This window comes from Daucus carota, chromosome 8 (genome assembly GCF_001625215.2).
Source record: "Daucus carota subsp. sativus chromosome 8, DH1 v3.0, whole genome shotgun sequence".
Lineage (NCBI taxonomy): Eukaryota > Viridiplantae > Streptophyta > Magnoliopsida > Apiales > Apiaceae > Daucus > Daucus carota.
The window spans coordinates 4,213,369-4,235,328 of NC_030388.2; the positions used below are offsets into that span (position 1 = coordinate 4,213,369).

Genomic DNA, 21,960 nt, shown 5'->3' on the forward strand with positions numbered 1-21,960 from the left:
ACACAGTTGATTAGCATGACCGTTTGCTGCTAATCTTGATTTATTAGTGTAGTAGAACAAAATCCTAATCAAAGTCAATTGCTAATTAGAAGCAAGTGGATCAGAACTTTTGTTTATTGCGTCACGAGCATGTGTCCCCTTGATTGGTCGTTGACTTTTACATACGTTGGAGAACAAGTTTAGTGAAGAAACGCATGTTAACAATTGTTAATCAACTTTTAGTTTGACTATGGACCTCCTTAAGGTTGACCCTAGGAACCAATACAAGGTTGAGCAAAATTTTAAGTGTAAAACGCAAGATTCAATTAAAATCCGTGAATTAATCTACTAATTATAAATAAGTAATTATTCTCAAATTACTATTATAAATTACTTTTCATGAAATCAAACCGATATTCCAACGAGCTAGTTTATAAATTTATAATTCATTTTAATAATTCTCGAATGTGCGAAAATTAAATACATCATTAGTTTAAGAGAACAATTTTGATGCCATCCTCTCAACCTCATTTATTAAATATTCTACTCTTTAATTTATATATAATTTCATGGCATAAACTATTAAATTGATAATGCGCCTAAACATAGACGGTGTTGATCAGTATTTCTTTTTTTGGTGAAGCAAAGATGTGTTTGGTGGAACAAACGCACCGGTCAGACGTACGACTTGATTTTTATATGCAACGTGTGCCAACAAAAAACAGGAACAAAAATGCATTGCTATTGAGCTTAATAATAATACTTTGAGAGCACGATTGGATAGCCCAGTGGTGGGTTTATCCTCTGTTGACCCGGCAGACCCGGTCACCCGGCACTACGCCATATATGGCCTACCGCAATGGTATGAACACGAGTGTTGCAAAATTATGTTGCATTAGAGGCACTAATCCATATCTATCGCAACGATAATCATTCATGTCCATATGATGTTGCAATAGACGAATATATGTGTTGCATAGAGTATTAGTAAAATAATTATTTATAATATGAGAATAAAGTTTACATAAAATAAAGCAAAAATAATTAATTAAGAAAATATAATATATTAGGCATGAAAAGGCTAACTTTTGAAATGCAATATTAATTTTTATATAATCTCTTTAAAATAATAAAATAATAAATTTGAAACTAATTAATTATGAATAAGATAATAATGCAACAATTGAATTTTTAAAAATATAAAATATATAAAATAATCATATTTATACATAATTGAAAAGTTAAAAATAAAATAAATTACTAAAAATTTAAACAAACAAATTGAAAACTTGGGCGGCTCCTAAAAATTTGGTAGCGGCAGATTTCCCCCCTTTTCTCTTTTCAGTAGACACGCATACACAAACTCATCTCACTGCAGACACTCACCTCATTCTCTCCGCTGTAACTCACCGCTCTGCTCAAACTCACTTCTCTGCTCAAGCTTCTTCATTTTGTTTTTCACTATAATGTTTTGAGTTTTGTGTCTTTATTTTTCTCAGGCCTTGAATTGAATTGGGATTTCACCGGAATTAGGGCTTAAACAGCTTTTTACTTTAATTGGGGCTTCGATTTGCTTGGATTTAAGGTACAATCCCTCTCTCTCCTTATCTCTCTCCATGTCTCTGCTCCGCAGTCTCCCTCCTTCTCTCTCCCATCTGTCTCTCCCCACCTCTGTTAATTAGCCCCACTTTCTGAACACTCTCTACTTCTTGATACTCAATCTCCACCACCACAAACATTAGTTTCTCACGGATTCACCAATTGGGTCCAGTTCTTTCTCTAGTGTAGTTGTTGAGGCACTTGGGTAGTTCAACCTCACAACTTCATTTTTTAAATTGAGGTATTCTATGACAATTTTTATTTTTTTAATAGTTTTACAGATTTTCTTATTTAGGTGTGTGCTGATTTGTATATAAATTCAGGGGATTCTTGTTTTCTTGAATTTTACAGAAAAGAGAAGAAGATATAAAATAAATGTTGTGTATGCTTCTTTGTTTTGAATTGGAGCTCCTGAAGCTCTGGTTATCGGAGTTGTGGCTTTGTTGTTTTTTGGTCGGAAAGGTCTTGCTGAGGTGTGTTTCTTTACTTTGAGCTTGAGGTATATATGTTTTACAATTTTTGTTTGATGCTTATGTAACATTTGTAGCATCTATGGGTAATGATTGTCTCAAGGTCAACATGTATTCTGTGGGAGTCTACAGGTATTCAAAGATGGCTACTGATAAATAAATTCCTGAGGTATATATGTTTTACAATTTTTGTTTCATTCATTGTTTGCTTTAGTTGTTTTCCAGCATGTTTTTTACCATTTGTTCATTTTATCTAAAAAAAATTAATATCTGATCAAGTTGCCTACTTGGCCATTGTATTATCTCAAGCAAACATTAGTCTTGGCTGCTTTGTATGTTCTAAAGCTCTCAGGTTCCTCCGACGAGAAGATCTTGTACATCTTGCTTATGGATTGTAAGTTTCAGATTCTGAAGGTGTCTTTATGCTAATAATCCAACCAGGTAATCAGTTTGTTTCAAATAATGCAAAATTTTATTACGTATCTTAGTATCCGGATTTTCAGCATTTGATACAGTAACTTAATTACAAAGGTCATTTGCTTCTATATGCCGGTCTAGTCTTTAGACTTGAAGACAAGAATTAAAGACACCCACGACCCTCCCCTTGCCAGCATATAACAGCTTTTTAATGTAATGGACTGGTAGCTTGAACCTTAGTTATGTTAGAGATCACTCTTTAAAATGGAAGCAGTACTATGCTTATCATTTCCTTAATTCCATAACTAGAGTACTTGACTGATTGGTGAGAACTTAGAATACCGTGTTCTTCTGTTTCAAGTATGTTTCGCTTTGAGTGGGAACATGTACTCATTTCATTTTTCCTTTCCAGGAGGATCAACAACTCTGGATAATCCCACAACTCCATCAGGTAATGAAATTATATAAATTACTACTAGCATATGTATCCTGAATTTCTGATATCTGGGTTTGCATTATTTAATAGCTCTCAGAAGGTAAATTGTTTGCCTTGGGTTTTCTGTTTTTCTGTATTGTGTATACTTAATTTATTATCAGTAGTCCCTTTATTGCAAAATAGTATTTGCATATACTAGTGATTGGTATGTCGACAAAATTAAATACCTGGTGACTGTGTTATCAATAATTGCTAAAATCAGTTTCTCCCACAAGCATGAAATTGGAAAATAATAATTGAATACACCATGATGAAAAAAAAATTAGGCCATATATGTAAAGTGTTTATGTTATCTTTATCTATCCTTATTTTTTGTGTGCTTGAACATTGTAGTGTGACCAATTAGAAGTGTGTACTTGAGATCAAGATGAGCACCGAGGTTCAGCAGGCTTCTAGAGTTGATCATGGAATTCAGACCAATATGACGTTCACCTCCTCTACAGCCCCAACAGTTAGTCCAAAAATTTCAAGGTTTGCAGCAAAGTCTGGATTTGTGATACCAAAAAATAAGTTCTCAGGCTCGCTGGTACCCGCATATCGGGGTAGTAAAAAGCCGGAAGAAACTGCTCCTATTAGTGATGAAAGTAGTAAACAGACTCGAAGGAAAACAAAATAAGGGCCTGATCAGACACAAGATGCTGATGTTTCCTTGATTTTAGTTAGCTAAATATGGATTTGGTAGTTGTTTGGATTTCATTGGACTTATGTAGCTAATTTGATGTGTAGCTATGTGGAATTGGTTGGATTTTTTGAGATGTTTATATTTAAACAATATATTAATTCGTTTTAGTAAATAACGTTGCCATTGATAAATAAAATGTTGCAAAAATGAGACATACCAACATGTGTCCAAAAAATAGAGCCTACACGTGGGACCCACACGTGGATCCCATTTTTTTTGAAATGAGAAGATCTAACGTAACATAAAATTTTAGTTGCTATAGGGTAGTCAGATGTTGCAGTAGTATTGCTATTGTAACAGAAAACCCCATGTTGCAATAGGTGACCATAATGTTGCCGTAGAGGCCTAGGGCAACATGAAAAAAAGCAACTTAAATTTTATGTTGCAATAGCCATTTTTCAGGCTATTGCAACATATTTTGAGGTTGTGGCATCATTTTTTTGATGTTGTTGTAGGTCATATATGGCGTAGTGCGGGTTTGACTCTGGCTCACCCCGAGAATTATTAGAATAGATACTAAGTTGTAAGGCATAAAAGCCTGCATTGTCAAAAAAAAATAAAATAATAATAATACTTTGAAGACATATAATGATATGATTTTCCGATTAGATGATAAATTTTGTTAAAACGTAATAAGGAAAAGTATATTTCTATTATAATCGTGAAGTTGCCCTAATAATTGAAACAACAATTTTAATAATAAGAGAATTTTATAACCACATGTTCACTGTATAAAACTTATTACAAGCATTAAACAAGAAAAAAGATGCTGGTATTACAGTATATTCTGATTTACAGTATCCTGGCAATCCAAAATTTTGGACAAGGAATTGCCATAAAAAAAATCAGGAATATATAAGCTTAACCCCAAAAATTATAAATAATTAAATAAATTAATATAAAAAAGAAATTAACATTTAGTGTATATATATATTTATATATTTAATATAATTACTGTTCTTCATGCATGGATCTTGTTGTTCCTCTTCTCCATGAAAACTCGGATTCTGTTGAGTGCAATATCCAGTGTCTGCTCACTCATGTTTGCAAAGCAGACTCTGAACCATCCAGCTTCTGAACAATGACAAGATGATCCTGGAGAAATGTTCAGCTTCACTTCCTTGAGAATAGATGTCCAGAGCTCTAGCTCACATTCTCTTGTGTTTTTCTCCAGTAATGGGCTCAGATTCATCCAGCAGAAGAGCCCTGCATTCCCTTCTAGGCACTCGATACCGGACCTCCTCAGGCCTTTTATGATCATCTCGTATCGAGTCCTCAGCCTCTTTCGGTTCTCTCTTATGTAATTCTCTGTGAAAGTTTCATCTGACAGCATGGCTGCCAGGAGGTGCTGAGTTTGGGATGATATGAGGGTGAAACTCGACATTCTTCGTGCTGTGGTCACGACTTTGTCGTTGTAGGAGTAGATTGTGCCTACGCGAAAGCCTGGCAGGCCGAGGTCTTTGGAGAGGCTGTAGACAATGTGGACTCTTTCGGACTCTTTATAGTTTCTGGCAGCTAGGACTTCTGCAATGCTGATGAATTCGGAGGCGTAGAAGGCTGATCCGGAGTAGATTTCATCGGAGACTAGATGGATGTTCTTGGCTGTCGCGAAGTCAAGGACTTGTTCCAGGACTTTTCTTTGAATTGTGGCGCCTAGAGGGTTTGAAGGATTTGTTATGAGGACTCCTCTAACTTTCATGTTCTTCGATGTTGCATCTTCGTAGGCGGCTTCCAAGGCTTTCGGAGTGATTTGGAAATTGTTTGAACTGTCACAGTGGATGGGTACAATTTGCACTCCAGTTCTCCATCTAATATCTCTGTCGAATCTGCAAGTGGAAAATAAATGAAATTAAGTTCGATGATCATTTATTCGATGTATAAATGAAATAGTTGACCGTGAAGATTTTAATGAGATCTTACCCTGGATAGTATGGAGTTGGGACTAGCAATGCATCACCAGGATTAGCTAGAATGAAGGTGAGGAGTTCATTAGCAGCTGTTGCACCTGCTGTTAGAACGACTCTGTCGGGATTAAATTTAGCTCTGCCCCCTCTAATTTTTCCCATGAAACTTGCCATTGCCTTTCGGAAAGATTGGAGTCCATGATAATCCTGAAACAAAGCATTTTCTCTGAAACTAGGAGTCTTTTTGCCCCAGCTAACTGCTTCTGAATGATTTTCTAGGTACTCCTCTAGCAAATCAAATGAAACCTGTTGACCAAGATACAATAATGTTAAGTGACCAGTTTTCCTAAAAACGTCTGTAAGTATATAAATATATGGTACTATCCGGGATGACTTACTTGATTTTCTGCCAATCCCATTTGAATAACACCAGTGGAGTTATGGAACTCATCATAAGGATTCTCATCATAAGCTTTCCATCCAGCAAAGTATGGTGAGTCTTCTCCATGGGTTTCGGAGTTGGCAATGTTTGATAGCTCAACTGATGAAGCTTGCTCAATCTCAATAGCCATTTGATAGATGGTCTGTGTACAAATATGGGAACTGAGGAGGAATGAATGAAGAGCTTTTCTTAAAATCTTTATCTTGAGTTGAGAGATGAGAGAGTATTGTTTGTTGCTGTTGAAAGCCAATGTATTGACAAGTATATATAGCTACAGAGGAAGAGGCTAAGTCATAAAGAGGGGCCCAGTGGAGATGCTAAAAAATTCTGTGAATAAAGAAATGAGAAAGGAGAACAAATGATTGATTCTGTAGAGTAAGCAGGATTGATCAAAATCACCTTTTTACAAACCTGTATATTAGTAGGTGTTATTACTGGTGACAACTGTTGAGTTCCTGTCATATTTTCTAAGGCCTTTAAAGTTTCTCTGTATGACTCATTCTCATAAGATCCACATCATTTATGGTGGTTGTGATGGGGTGGGTATACTTCAAACCTTCCTTTTTCAAACTCTTATTCATTATACAAGTGGTACATATAAAATATGCATGTATATATGTATAAGCTTATGTACCCTTTTTAATTATTACTACTTATTACTTATCAAATATTTCTGTTTCAGTTTCTGTAAAAATGTAATATGAGATTCTAGTAAAAATCAATTTTCGAAATTTTAACATAATATTTGTCCCAAAATTTTCTAATATTGGGTACCCTGTTTTGTTCGTCGATATTCAGGACCACACATTTTAGCATATGATTAAGAACGACTTCGCATTGATGGCCAAATGCTTAATTACTTATGAAATTGTCTTAATTACTATAATTTTAGGCACGCCCAATTTATAACATGCATTCTATACTTTTGATACAGAGAGTCATAAAATTCAATCTAAGACCAAGAGAAATCCTTAATCTCATCATTTTGATGACCACATTAATTAAACACAGTAGTAATCATAGAGAGATTAAACTTGACATGAAATATTGAGGAGATCTAAGAGTAGTTAAGCTTTTGATGATCTGACAAAGATATCGAAATTGCGCAAGATTAGGATTCTGATTTGTAACCAAAGTCAAGACAGCCTATAAGCTGCGATGAAGATTTGAGGGCTCCACACCATTTCTATAGAATCTGACCATTTAAGCAACATAACTTATGACTTGGTGTGTTTAAGGATTGTAACTAATCACACTTAAGCTTGTACTTAGTTCTGTTCGTCTAATCATTGCCTAATACCCATTCCTCTTTCTTTTTCATGTGTTCATGTTCAACATTCTCGTGTGCATATATACATAAACATTAACCAATTAGCCATGCAAACATACAATTTATCATTAATGTTTCATTATTTTTACAATAAAATAACAAATAATTCATCATTAATGTTTCATTATTTTCACAATAAAATGTGTTGTCAACAAATCCTATATTTTTGTGTTCATATTGAACATTGTGATAATGTCTTTTGTTCTTTTGTAGGCATATACATAAATATGTAAATAACTATTTCATTTTCTCATCTGTCTCTTATTAGTACCGTGCGAATAGTTATTTTATTTTCCGATCTGTTAGTCTTATTATAGCTATTCCATTTTCTCTTGTAACTACTTTGCAAGTAATTATTTCAGTTTCCTACCTCTCACTCTTATTATAGCTACTTCACTTTCTCCTTGTGACTTTTATAAGTATTTTACATATAACAATTTTTTTTTTTTTTACGACCTATCTTAATAGTGTATTTGCATCAAAATATGTTGGATACTTTACATATAACTACTATATATTTTCCGACCTGTCTTAATAGTGTTCTTGCATCAAAATTTGTTTACAACGAAGCTCAAGTTGGATACATATAAATGGAAACAATACATGCATGCTAATATAGTAACATGCAAATGCATGTTTTGATTACATTATACAAAAATAAAATAATATGGTATAGAGCCTTGGCGTATGATGAGCCATAGAAATAGGAGTTGGAGAAAGTTGCATGAGATTGTGTTGTTTATGAGGATTTCAACTAACTGCCCTAGAGAATAAACAACGTCTCAATAGAAAAAAGAGAAGATGATGATATGAATAATACGATTCTGTATATTATATGGAAGGGGATGGAAATCATGTATAAGATCCATGTGCAACAATAACTAAACAGCATAATATATTGATGACGGCAACTTAATATTCAGCCTCCAATGTAAAGACATGCATCGAAGATACTGTTTGATTTGTACATACTGTTTTTTAATCTCTAGCTTTAATTATTGATGTGTAATTTTCTCTTACGGATTTGGATTCTTAGTTACTCCGTGCATGCTATATTGTACCCGGTCCGTGGCTGTGTTTATTGAGAGTAAAACTTGACGAAGATTGTAATAAACTCATAAGGGGGTGTTTAACCCGCTTCTCGGGCCCCTTCTCGATTAATAAGTTATAACTACTTATCCGTAACAGTTGTTAGCGCAGCGTAAGCAGTGAAAAATATTTATAAAAAATTGAGAATACTGACTTTTGTTTTTTCATTTCTCGTATTTCTTTTTCAAATACTTTAATCACTTAAATTTTAACTTCATTCTAGCTAATTATACTTCATTTCTTTGCTTTAATAAAAAAACACTTATTTTAAAATCATTTTTTGGACTCTTAACTATGTAGTCTGAACTGAGTATTATCGAGATAATTTCATATTATCACCAGTATTTTCATATTAGTTGGCGTTTTAAGCTGATACTTTTCTATTAAATTTTAACTAAAAAATTAAGAATAGTCTTTTTTGAATGTTTTGTATGCAGATCACACTCGCTTAGTCCTGTCTTGATCGGGAACAGTCAATAGGGCTAGAATTTTTACTCATGTAAGCTAAGTTGCACTTAAAAAGCTGATGAGATAAAACGTTAACATCATTCAAATTCATTATATAGAATTAAATATAAATATGATACATTTCTTGGGGCTAAAATATATTGTGAGGCCTAGATTAATATTACAACTTTTTAAAATATAGTTTTTCTTTTCTTTTTTCTTTTTAAAGTTCAGAGTGGCTAAAGCTCCCTCCGCGCGGTAATCTAATCTTTCTCGATAAAAATATATAGTTCTAGAAATAATCTCATGTTTCTCGATTAAAGTATATTGTTCTAAATTTCCATTTCATTCACAGTCTTTTCTCGACAAATTAAAGACATACAGTGCCTGTTTGGAAACGTCATTTTTGGTTTTTTTTATAATGAAAAAAATCGGTTTTCGCTTTTCTTGACCAAGTTGTGTAAAAAACCAGAAATACTTGTAAGAATCTGAGAATGCTACCTTTTGTTTAATAACTTCTACTTCTTTTCAAACAGTTTAATGACTTTTAAATCTTAATTACCCCCGACTTCTATTTCACTTACTTCAAACAAAAAGCAAAGTTCTAAAGGGAAAATTCGTTTTTCCTTCTTATTTCATTGACAATATGTATACTTCCGGCTCTTTTGCATAAAAGAATAGCCTGTGTGGAAACAATTGGCAGTGATCTTTTATGTTCACGTCATAAGATTTGTTAATGAAAAACAAACACCATCTTAGTATCAAATTCCGTGACTCAGGTCAATCCAATATTAAAATAATAGTACTAAACTTAATTAGGAGTAGGGTTTGCTTCTTAAGTGGATTACAACTTAGGGGAATATTATCTCCTTCAGAAGACAACAAATAATTACATATATAGAACAAATCGCAAATGCATAAATAAACAAATAATTACACACAAGTAATTTCCCAGAAAGAGAATAAGTGAGCACATATATAGAAAATTAATAACTAATGACAACTAGATTACTCAAAAAGGGCATGCAGAATATTAGAAAATATATAATTATGATAAGAAATATACTCTGATTACCTAATTTCTGTCTGAAGAATAACACATAGACTAGACAAAGTTAATACTTAACAGCTCACGGTGTTTTGAATTTAGCTGCAAAGTACCCAACATGTGATTAGTAAATTAGTAATTATTTCTTGTAGTACTGTACTGTTTGAGCAATTTGCTCCTTCAAAGACCTAATCCAGTAGAGCATGTTTGTTAGTTTGTTACTACTATGTTCTTCTTGATTCATATAAAACCATTTTCTGTCGATTTATTTATAAGCATGTGTTTTAAGATTAAGTGTGTAATTAGTTATCTTAACTTCACTGGTTTAGAAGATAATACTTTCTCCCTCTCAAATTAGCAGTAGTCCATTTTGACTTCTTTTGTTTGTTATAAAATTGATCAAATTTTAATTGAAATTTATAAATATATATATATACATACACAATTAAAATATATATTATAAAAATCATCTCATGAAAAGTAAATATAAGTTATATTAAAATATATTTTTCAATTTTCAGTCAAAAATTGATCATTTTAATAATGAAAGCTCAAAACTATACTATTAATTTACAACAAGAATAATAAACGCTAAATAAATCGAACATTACATATGAAATATTACGGATTTGAAATTCCATGACATATTATGAAAAGTGCTTTTTTTGCTATTTCTTAAAATTAAATGAAGACATTCATATAAATACACGTCTTATCTTGTTCTTATCTTAACCATGGGAGAAATGAGAGTACTCAGTATATAACATGCCACGTTTGTCTCCATATTCTTTTCGTATAAACGATATATAAATCATATCAAAATTGTGTATTTGTACGAATAATTTCCCGTCCACACTTATATTTAACGATAGTATCTACCAAATGACGTAGTAACAAGAAGATTTGTTAACATTACAGCAGAAAGTAAGTGACATGTTTGTACCCTTAATGGATAGCATGAATCTTTGTAAATAGATAAATAGCCACAAAGTGATGACGTTAAATTATTTTAGGGTTAATTATCAAGTTGGTCACTAAAGTGGGCTTAATGTATCAAGTTGGTCACTGAACTCAAAACGGTATCAAGACGGTCACTGAAGTGGCCATAAATTTCAAACAAGTGCCTTAAAATATAAGTTCAAGCACTAAAAATATTATTTATAAAGTTTTACACATTATTTTTAAATGTTACCACAACCAATTAAAAGGTTATGACTTCTAGTATTTAAAATAATATATTTATATTTTATCAAGTTTATTTATTATTTATATTTTATTATATAGTTATTTCTTTGTTTTAATTAAAAATAAATAATAAATAAACTTGATAAAATCTAAATTTTTTGTCATAAATATTAGAAGTCATAATCTTTTACTTGGTTTTGGTAACATTCAAAAATAATGTGTAAAACTTTATAAATAATATTTTTAGTACTTGTTTGATATTTATGGCCACTTCAGTGACCATCTTGATACCGTTTTGAGTTCAGTGACCAACTTGATACATTAAGCTTACTTCAGTGACCAACTTGATAATTAACCCAATTATTTTATTCTATTCACCATGTAATTAACTAATAAATCCAACTCTAAGGTCAGAGAAGGGAAACTAGGTAGAAAGATTGTGGGATTTTTGTATCTACTTTATGTGTATCTAAAACCGACCACTTCTATCAACAAGTCCTAAAGATTGTACTTGAGATTCCGTCTTTAAGATTTTGGTAGCTTCGTTATCTTGTTCTTGTAGCTAGCGTCCTCTTGAGTTAACAGCATAAGCTGTCAGTTAAATGATTAATAGGAAACTGGAATATACTACCTCCTCCGTTTTAGTTTACATGTTTGGTATAGATTTTTAATTTCGTTTCGGTTTATATGCATGGATATAGATTTTTAATTCAGTACAATTGATTATTAATAATATATGTTTGACGGGAAAAACTATAAACAAGAAAAAAATAGAGAAAATGACAAATAGGTGGTCGGAGTTTTTCAAAATTTGCAAAATATTGGCTCAACTTTAAAAATAACAAAATTGTGGCCAGAGTTTACTTCCGTCTTTTAATAAAGTGGCGCCCATCAAGCGCCATCAACATAGCTCCGTTAACTCCAAAACGTTAAGAATAAATAACAAGAGGGTGGCTGGAGTTTTTCAAAAGTTGCAAAACAATGGTTGAATTTAAAAATAGTAGCATAGTGACTAGAGTTGCTTTCACCTTTTATTAAGATGGCGCCCACTAAATTACCATTAACTAAGCCAGGGATTAATAAGGATTTTCGATAAAAACAATCATGATTAGTATAGTAAATACATTCCATACAAAACTCAATCAACTAAAACAATTTTTTTCATTTTAAAAGAAATTGTCAGAAGCATGGATTATCTATACCACAATGATAGTAATCCATATCTCTCACTATTTCTTTTAGATTGCAGGAAAGAAAGAAAAGTTGTTTGGTTGATTGAGCTCCTGTTTATATTGTATATATTACTACACTGATAATGATCATTGTTTTTAACGAAAACTCTCATTTAACCCTAGTTTCGTTAGGACCGTTAGTGGTTAATTAACTGGGTTCATATTAAAAGGTGGAAGTAAACTCTCGCTAATATTTTGCAAACTTTTGTAAAACTCCACCTACTCCCTTGTCATTAATTCTTATTCTTTTAAATTTTAACGGAGCTACTCTGACATCGCTCGACGGACGCCATCCTATCAAAGTATTTCTTTTATTTGTCTCTCATCAGTCGAAAAATTCTCATATACTTTTAATTGTTTTGGATTTTGAATGTAATTCAATTGAATCACAGTAACCTATAACCAGTGCCCAAGACATACTTGTTTCCTTCATGTTAAGTTTGTCCACGGCTATCATATAAAAAGTAAATTATTAAAACTATGTGCCCCTTTCAAAGTTTTCACTTAACCAACACTTAATTTATTTATCAAAAACAATAAAATGAATAATGCGGTTTAAATACATAAAAAAGAATATCACATAGCTGCACGCCCATACAATTGTATTAATGGAGACGGGCATAAAATTGTTGGGAGTATTAGCACCTACACGTTTTGTGTACCCCATAAGCTCTGAAAAATGTTTTGGTCGTCACTTGTCACACTACAAATTAATTATATTTCATTTTCACAAATTAATTGCAACCACCGTACAGAACGTACTGCTTCGGAAAAAATCGTACAGAAATTAGTTATATTAGGATCTGTCATATGTTAGTATAGTGTAATCTATCTAGTCCCTACTAAAAATCAATCGATTTAAGATCTCCTCAAATTTATTCAGATCAAAAAATAGACACGTACGAAATGTTGATTTCACTCGATAATATTATCCTCATTTGGTTTATTCTAAATGTGTTTGGTTGGACATTTGTTATCGAAATAGTAAAGTTTTGATTTATTTTGGCTGGATTTTTGTTGCCAAAATAGTAAAATTTTATTTCAGATTTTCACATTTTTATGTTATTTTTATAAATTGAATTTTGTTTTTTTGAAAAATAAATAAATTAATTCAATAATGAAAAGCCATACGGCATCTACAAGAACAATCGAGTCGAACAAACATAAAACAGATCATATCGCTGATTAATCTAGTCTTTATAAAGACACAATCAAGCGATTTGTTTAAATTGATATATATACATGTGGCCTTCATCAAAAATTCATCAAAACCCGTTTGAACTATCTATCGTAACTGTGATCCCATATCAATCTTTATCACTGAATCAATCTTTTGAAAATCTTGCAGATCTAACGTCCTGGACATTGTATCACACCAAAACACACCAAAAAACACACAAAAAAACACACCAAGCTCTCACAATGAGAGAATAAACAAAACCCAAATAAATTGAGAACAAAACTCACCCAAAAAAGATTTTATCAAACAAAGATACAATCTTGAAAGATAGAAATCCTTACCCGGGGAGGAGTATTATTGAAAAGCAAGAGCAAAACAAAGAGAATCGGGGCTTTCCACCGGTGAAAACCGATGGAAGCCCCTCACGACGGCTAGGGAAAAGGAAGAAGTTTGAGAGGATTTGAAAATTATAGTATACTTAATTTTGTTTTTGTTTTTGAATTTTTGAAAAGTTTAACACTCGAGTAGAAATAAATACCAATTTTTTTGAAAAATAAAATAAGCCGAATGTGGCCTTATTTCAGGAATAAATCAGTTATATTTGAAAAAATATGTTAACGTGCATTTTCATTCCCTAAAATAAGCATCCGTTCATATAAATAATGAATATGAAATACCATCTAAATAATTCAATTTCGAAAAAATAATGTGCAAACTTGAAATTTGTCACCTCATAATAAGTCCTTAAATTCGGACAAATACCGCCATAAAGCCTAAAAAAAGATCGAACAACCCAATTGAACTTGTGTGATGGAATTTCATGAACCAAAATTGTGTAAAACGAAAAAATGGAACCTAAATTTGATTAATTTCGATATTCGGATGCTAACCGGGTCTACTGTAGACCCATATCCGCTCTATTTATAATCCATATCCACTCCATTTATAATCGGATTTTTCTTATCGGATCGAATTTTTTTTCATGAATCCATATCTGCTAAAATATCCCGGATCGGATCGGATCGGGTCGGAGCTCCGCTCCATTGACAGGCCTAGGTCTACATACCTAAGATCGAATTAATGCGTACGTGCAGAAGATTTGGCAGGAGTACTTGCGCCTACACGTTTTGTGTACCCCATTAATATTTATGAATTGCTTCAGTCTTCACTTGTCACACTGCGGATTTGGTAGTGTTGTGTTTGTTGCACCAGCAGGCTGCTTAACTAGGAAATTTCCTGCACTTTCGACGAAAAAATCTTCCTGCGTACGTGCGGTGATCCACAAGTGTCAATCTTCTGAGCCTTCCCAATCACAATGTCGATGTTCAGATAATGCACACTACATTCCGCATTAACGTTATATCCGGTCCGTCCCAACCATTTATTTACGATTTTTTTGGTTGATTCATTCAATTCTTCGCATTTCAAAATTTGTTATTCCACCACTTTCTCATTTTTCTTCTCTTTTTACACGACCTTTACTTTACTGTCTCTCAGTTACTTTTCTTTCTATTTTCTATTATTTTATATATATTGCTTTAACTCAGTACCCAAGTAAAAAATTGGCTGAGACGGAGAAGTACTTTAATTGTTTAAAGAGAGCGAGAAGGATATCATAGCCCCCTGTTTGGTAATCAGAAGCAGAAGCTGTTCTTGGGCTTCTACTTTCCTTAACCCGTTTGTATAAATAAATTGATCACTCCTAAGAAGTTGAATAATGATAACTTCCCTCTCACAGTTTCTACTTCTTTTCCAAACACTTTATTAACTTAATTGCTTCTAATTTTTAATCCACTTTTTTTTTTAAATAAGGAATCATTTTTTTTAAAATTGTTCAAAACGACTCTATAATTTTTCAAATTTTCTAAATTTGGAGGAAAGGTAGCATGTCAAGCTCGACGGGGTGTCACACAAGAAGTACACTTGGTTGTCATTTACTAGTGGCGGTGTAATGTTCACAGTGCCCACCTTTCATTATCGTCCAACCTCCATATAATTGTAGACATGCACACGGCTTATCCACAAATATTTCTGTCTCCATTAAATTTCAGCTCTAAACCGTGTTTTAAGTCAAATCCCTGCTTCCACGAAACTGCAATATCTTTCTTCACAGTAAGCCATAGTGTATCATCAGTTAGCAATATCGATACATAATAATTAATTACCACTTGATTATATGTTTCTAGTTAATTAGTTTCACCAAATTTGTGTCTTAGAATCTAAAACACTTGTAATTTTTTTTATAACATTCTCGGATTATTCTTCTAATAATGTATTCATCCAATCAACTTCTTCCACTATCGGCCAAAATGTACCTTTTTATGTAGTCAAACACTGTATGCATTGTCTGCAGTATGCAATTTAATTAAATTACTAACAAGTTGAAATTTTAAGAGAAAAAGAATTAACAATTTTAGTTAATACACCTAGGCCACGTCTCTAATAACAGAGGTTTAAGTTTAATCTAAGGACGAATCTAAGAGTGTGTGGGAGAGTACGAATTCTTATTATAACGACACGTTCAAATTTAAGCGGGTGAGCGAGATATTGGGACGGTTTGAACAGGTTTTAGAAGAATGACGTCAAAAATGAATTAAAAATGACAGGTAAATAGATTAATAAAATGTTTGGAAAAGAAGTACAACCTCTTAGATGAAGTTAACATTCTCTAATTCTTTAAAACTTTTTATTTATTTACACAAACGGACGAAGAAAAGAAAAAACCAGAACCAGAAACTAGGAAACAAACAGGTGCACAGTATCAGTTATTTTTCGAGATATTTAAGTCATTTTTATGTTTAGAATTTAGATTACCCACTAGCCTAGCTCTTTTGCAACTCGGCACAATTTTTTAAAGGAGATTCTGACCCTGACCCAACAACATACCCAAGGACTTGCTTCATCAATGCAACTAAGTGGCAATAAACAAGATGATTTTAGTAATTGTTTATTTTCCTTCTGTTCAACCTTAGATTAAATTTTACATCTCTTCTGAAGAAGGCTATAATAAATTCTTTCTAGTAGGATGTTTTAAAATAAAATTATGATCCAGCTTCAAGCCAGGTAGCTTTTGCATCGGAACTTGTGAATTTGAATACTATGTGATTATATTATCCACAATTTGTTTTACTGATAATTGAGACCTTGAAAATTGTGCTTGCCTTACTTAAATTATTTAAGATGCAAAACTGAATGATTAACTCTATTAAAATTCTGCTCAAAAGAGAACGGAGGGAGTATGCAGCCGGAACGAGTATATATTATCTAGATGATTTCATATATCACCAATATTTTCATATTAGTTCGGCGTTTTAAGTTGATATTTTTTATCAAAAAAAAAAAAGTTGATATTTTTTATTAAATTTTAACTAAAAAATTAAGAATAATCCTAAATAATAGTACTAAACTTAATTAGGAGTAGGGTTTACTATCTGATCACGCTCGTTTAGTCCTGTCTTGATTCCAGAACGGACTAGGGCTAGATGGCTAGATGGTTTAATCATCTAAGCTAACTTGTACTTAAAAAGTGGATGAGAAAAGACTGTTTGTTAACCAGAAGTAGCTTTTATTTCTGCCTTCTGCTTTTCTTGACCCGTTTGTGTAAAGAAGTAGAAGTACTTTTAAAAAGCTGAGAATTCTAGTTTCTCTCCCAGAGTTTTGCTTCTTTTCCAAACACTTTATTAACTTATTTACTTCTCATTTCTGCTCCACTTCTTTAATTTAAGGAAGAAGTCACTTCTTTTAAACTTGCCCAAACGGCCCCACTATCTTAGTCTCAAATTTGGTGACTAAGGTCAATAAAATATTTAAATAATAGTACCAAACTTAATTAGGAGTAGGGTTTGCTTCTTAAGTGGATTACATATATATCAAAAGACATAAAAGGTCAGTTCAAGATGTAGCTTGCAAATTGCAGTCCACTCAAAAAATTATAGAACACGCAACCAGAAACTTCTTCATGTTTTACAGCGATGAGATTTCCATGGAAGGTAATAAATACTTGCAATTGTCTTATTTTCGATCTCTGCAAATACATGCCATCCCTTTTTAAAGTGGAACTGTCGAAAATATGAGATCCATTTGGTGAATAATTTTGTAACACCTTATAAGATTTTAGGAGAGTTGATCACAGGCTTAACATGACATCGAAGTTATCGAATCTGAACTTCCCCACCTAAATACGTCCACAATTCTCGCAATTTAATATAAAAACTTTAATTATCATCCTTAGCGAGCGTGCACGTTAGTGGGTTTGTTACAGTGTGTTATAGCGATCCATCTTTAACCTTAAATGGCTTCCGAGGGGAAGAATCAAAGATATTGATCCATGTTATGGTTTATTCTACACCATAAGTTTTTGAAAGAGGACTTGTCTAAGAAAATGGTAATTTAATGAAATTATGCATTCGAACAACTCCACTCAATGATATTTAACTACCCTCAAGAACTATATGTTAATTGATAAGTACATAGTAAACTAAATGCATTTGAACAATGCTTTAAGTTGTTTTATATCTTAATTTCATGTATATAGCAACTGGAAGATAAAAAGTAAAAACTTTGGTGAAACATTTTGTACGAATTATTTAATAGTTAAAGTATTTATCTACAAGAAAAGGTATCAACTGTTTTGTTGTAATTTAAATCAAATATTATCATAGGCTCATTCGTTAAACTACAGAATTTTAATAGGAAATTTACCAAGTATACTACTTTTTGGATCTTATTTGCAAATATACTATCTTCTCTAGAATCTTGCAAATATACTATATTTTGAATCTTGTTTGCAAATATACTACCTTCCCGCTGCAAACAGTCTCCCAGAGATCACACAGGTGAGGCGAGTGGATCAGATGAGATCAAATGCGAGTTTTTTGGAGACGGGAGAAGTGATGACTAACTTTTTTGACGGTGGACTTGGCGATGACGGAGATGTCGCGGCTGGCGGCGGATTGTTGGAGAGCTTGGAGAAGTGCGCCGGATTGACGGAGAGTCGTTTGATCGGAGATCGGCTTGGATTTTCTTGCAATGTTCTGTTATGTACAGAAAAGATATTCACAAAGAAGGTTGTTTATTTTAGTTAATTGTTTTTGAGTTGATTTCTGATTTGTTATTTTAGTTTTTTTCTAGATTGCAATGTTTGGTCTAGGGGTATTTATTTTTCAACCTTACAACCAGTTGCAACTTATTATGCAAATAAATATAATTTTCAAAAGATTTTTTCAAAGTTACATTTCTGATTGCATATATGGTTGCTAGCAACTGCAGATATGATTGAATATACAACCACCGTAGTTTTGAAAATATTTTCAGGAACATAGTAGTTTTGCAATTTGTTTTAAAAAGTGACAGTATTTTTACAAAAAAAATTTTAAAACTTGATTATTTATAAAAAAGCCTTTTAATAACCGCACGATATTTTGAATAGATGTATTTCCATGTTCTATGCGAAAATTTAATAAAACGCTCATTAGGGTTGGTTCTATAATATGTATAATATGAGTGCATTTTGTATGTGCTTCTTATGTAGTATAATGTATTTGCATTCAAGTTAAAGATGCCCCACTACTGGTGTGTTGGATATAATATTGCCAATTTACCCTTAAAATAAAGGTTGGGCCTTAAATAATTACAAAGAAGCCCACATGCATAACAAACAGATATTTGATTATCCTACTTTAGTTAAAGGCCCAGACGTTAAAAAGAACGGGAGACAATTTCATAGTGGTCAGGCAGTGGAAAAATTGAGGGATACAAATAATTATGAACAGAGGCAACTATATTTCTATATCCCGAAGTTATTTCTATAGCACACATGCTACTACTAGAAAAACAAATGGTATAAAATAATTTGGGGAGGTTTAAAGACAGGGGGATTAGAAATTTCGTAAAACAATTCTAGAAAAAATATGCACAGTTCAAAGAAGGAATGAGAAATTTTGCTTAATAAGGATTGGTCGTTCCTAATATTGATATTATATTACTGTAGAGTCAAATTCTTTATGCCTTCATCTGCAAATGAGCACATTGAACTGAACCTTTATACAATTATACTCTCGGGACTATAAAATTTGTTAAGCAAGGTTAAATTTGAACTATAATTATTGTAGTCAGTAGAAAAAATACATAAATATATAATTTTGGTTAGAAATATAATGACCATCAATATATCAATATAAAAGAGAAGCGAGGGGCGTGTAGGTGACGCCTCTCACATCGCTACGTTCTATTTTTTTAATTTTCTGGAATTTTTGGATGAAAAATATCAAAAATTAGAACTACTTTTTTTAGTTTCGGGTATATTAGAAGTAAGTTTCATAATCCGATTTTGTTTCAGATTATTTATGGAATATGGTAGTTTGAAAGCTTTAATCTGATTTTGTTTCAGATTATATATTTATATAAAGGAGAAGTGAGGGGCGTGTAGGTGGGGCCTCTCACATCGCTACGTTCTATTTTTCTGGAATTTTTGGATGAAAAATATCAAAATTTAGAACTACCTTTTTTAGTTTCGGGTATATTAGAAGTAAGTTTCAGAATCCGATTTTGTTTTAGATTATTTATGGAATATGGTGTTTTGAAAGTTTTAATCTGATTTTGTTTCAGATTATTTAATTATGGGAAAGAGTATTACAAACTACCTTTTTTAGTTTCGGTATATTAGAAGCAAGTTTCAGAATCTGATTTTGTTTCAGATTATTTATGGAATATAGCAACTTGAAAGTTTAATCTGATTTTTTTCCAAATTATTTAATTATGGGAAAGAGTTGAACACAAGTCTCTCTTCACCTATAAATACCCTATAGATTGTAGAGTTTTGGATCATTCAAACACAACCTCCTCTCTCTCAATACCACAACTTTACCTCTCTTCGGTGATAGTTCTATTGCTTGATTTCTAACTCGGTGATGCCGTTCTTCTGCAACGATAAGTGAAGGCTGTTTATATAGTATTAAAAAAAAAAGGTTGTTGCAAGCAAAGGTAGTTATAGATCGCTATGTGGTGGGAGTCGACAAATTGAAACAGGGGAAAAGAATATAGTCTTGACATGATATTGATGGATGATATCAATAAATTAACTATTAGCGATGTATGTTTGTTGGTTATTATTTTATAATATTTGTTTTGTTCATCGGACATGTTCGTTGTTAATTTTTATATGATTTACTTTGTATACAGGAAAATATCGTGGAGGAGCGAGGGGCGTGTAGGTGGCGCCTTTCACATCGCTCCGTTCTATTTTTCTAATTTTTGGATGAAAAATATCAAAAATTAGAACTACCTTTTTTAGTTTCGGGTATATTAGAAGTAAGTTTCAGAATCTGATATTGTTTCGGATTATTTATGGAATATAGTAGCTTGAAAGTTTTAATCTGATTTTGTTTCAGATTATTTAATTATTGGAAAGAGTAGCACACAAGTCTCTCTGCACCTATAAATACCCCTATAATCGTAAGGTTTTGAATCATCTAAACACAAACTCCTCTCTCTCTCTCTCAATACTACAACCTCACGAATTTAAGTCAAATGTTTTTGTGCACAATCAATCCAAAAAAATTGGCGGAAGGTGACAATGTAAGAACATGATTACTTTTCAAAAAAAACTAAAATAAAATTAAGATTCGTCGTGCTTTAAATTGTTAATTACATGTATATTTTTTTTTATTTTTTCACCATGAATTATAGTCCAATTTTACAATTTTATATATTAGTATTGGTATCACATCAAGATTTTTATAATACAAAATTTATTTTATCCTACAAATATTAATTTTGAATCATCAATATACCTTTTATAAATAGCCACAAAATTAATTTATTCTGCAAATATTAATATTAAATCATTAATATAATTTTTATAGGCCGCCGGAACGCGCGAGTTCTCAACTAGTTAGAATATCAATTGTTATGTCATATTTTGGCATAGCCTATTTTTCAAATAATCTCCTAAATTTTTTTATTAATTCAGATTATTATCAAATTACTTGGCCACAAGTAATTATCCTCTCTCTGAAACGAGGAAAGAATCAACTACTACAGAAAATATCTCTAAACGATATCTTTTAAATCAGGAAAGATATCACAACTCGAAGATTATATCAAATAAAATCAATTAATCACGTTGTTTATCCCTAAAGTCTCTCGGGATAGGTCCAATCCTAACAGAACTGCGTGGGCATGATCCTATAAAAAAACATAGGTACGCAGGCATCTTGGGATATGAGATCCGATACATGAGACAAATCGAGACATCTCTCAAGCTCCGCCCTCTATTTTCATAAACCCCAAACTCATAAGATTCTTGTTAACCAAAATCCCCCGTTAATATCAGGGATAGATTGTTTCCCACTCTTTCTAAAATACCATTTCCAGCGAGAAAAAAATGTTAAGGGGGAAGAATTATAATATCTAGTGATACTTATTCAACAAGAAACTACTTCATAAAAATAAGATATTTAA

General features: G+C 32.2%; 1 protein-coding gene and 1 long non-coding RNA gene across 11 annotated transcripts; one reads left to right on the top strand and one right to left on the bottom strand.

Moving 5' to 3' along the window:
- Positions 1-1,254: 1,254 nt before the first annotated feature.
- Positions 1,255-3,780, top strand: LOC108197696 (uncharacterized). Of its 10 annotated transcripts, none has more exons than XR_001802064.2 (7): positions 1,255-1,380; positions 1,479-1,564; positions 1,751-1,819; positions 1,902-2,051; positions 2,126-2,489; positions 2,878-2,916; positions 3,295-3,780. It is a non-coding gene; the product is annotated as an uncharacterized LOC108197696 (long non-coding RNA). The 10 variants fall into 10 exon arrangements; XR_010286083.1 differs by having other exon boundaries at positions 1,763-1,819; XR_001802062.2 differs by having other exon boundaries at positions 1,256-1,380; positions 1,930-2,051.
- A 554-nt stretch (positions 3,781-4,334) lies between these two features.
- On the bottom strand, positions 4,335-6,221 carry LOC108198745 (1-aminocyclopropane-1-carboxylate synthase 7). Its single transcript, XM_017366524.2, has 3 exons — positions 5,946-6,221; positions 5,564-5,853; positions 4,335-5,469 (listed from the first exon to the last, which is right to left on the bottom strand). Exons 1-3 carry the CDS (start codon positions 6,117-6,119, stop codon positions 4,605-4,607), a joined length of 1,329 nt encoding a protein of 442 aa, XP_017222013.1. The 5' UTR covers positions 6,120-6,221; the 3' UTR covers positions 4,335-4,604.
- Positions 6,222-21,960: the final 15,739 nt, after the last annotated feature.

Bases quoted from the DNA above. Each gene is read 5' to 3' on its own strand.
- LOC108198745 (XM_017366524.2), bottom strand. From the start codon at position 6,119: ATGGCTATTGAGATTGAGCAAGCTTCATCAGTTGAGCTATCAAACATT. The intron at 5,854-5,945 runs GTAAGTCATCCC...CTTGGTCAACAG, and splicing joins TGGGATTGGCAGAAAATCAA to GTTTCATTTGATTTGCTAGA. The intron at 5,470-5,563 runs GTAAGATCTCAT...TTCCACTTGCAG, and splicing joins CCAACTCCATACTATCCAGG to ATTCGACAGAGATATTAGAT.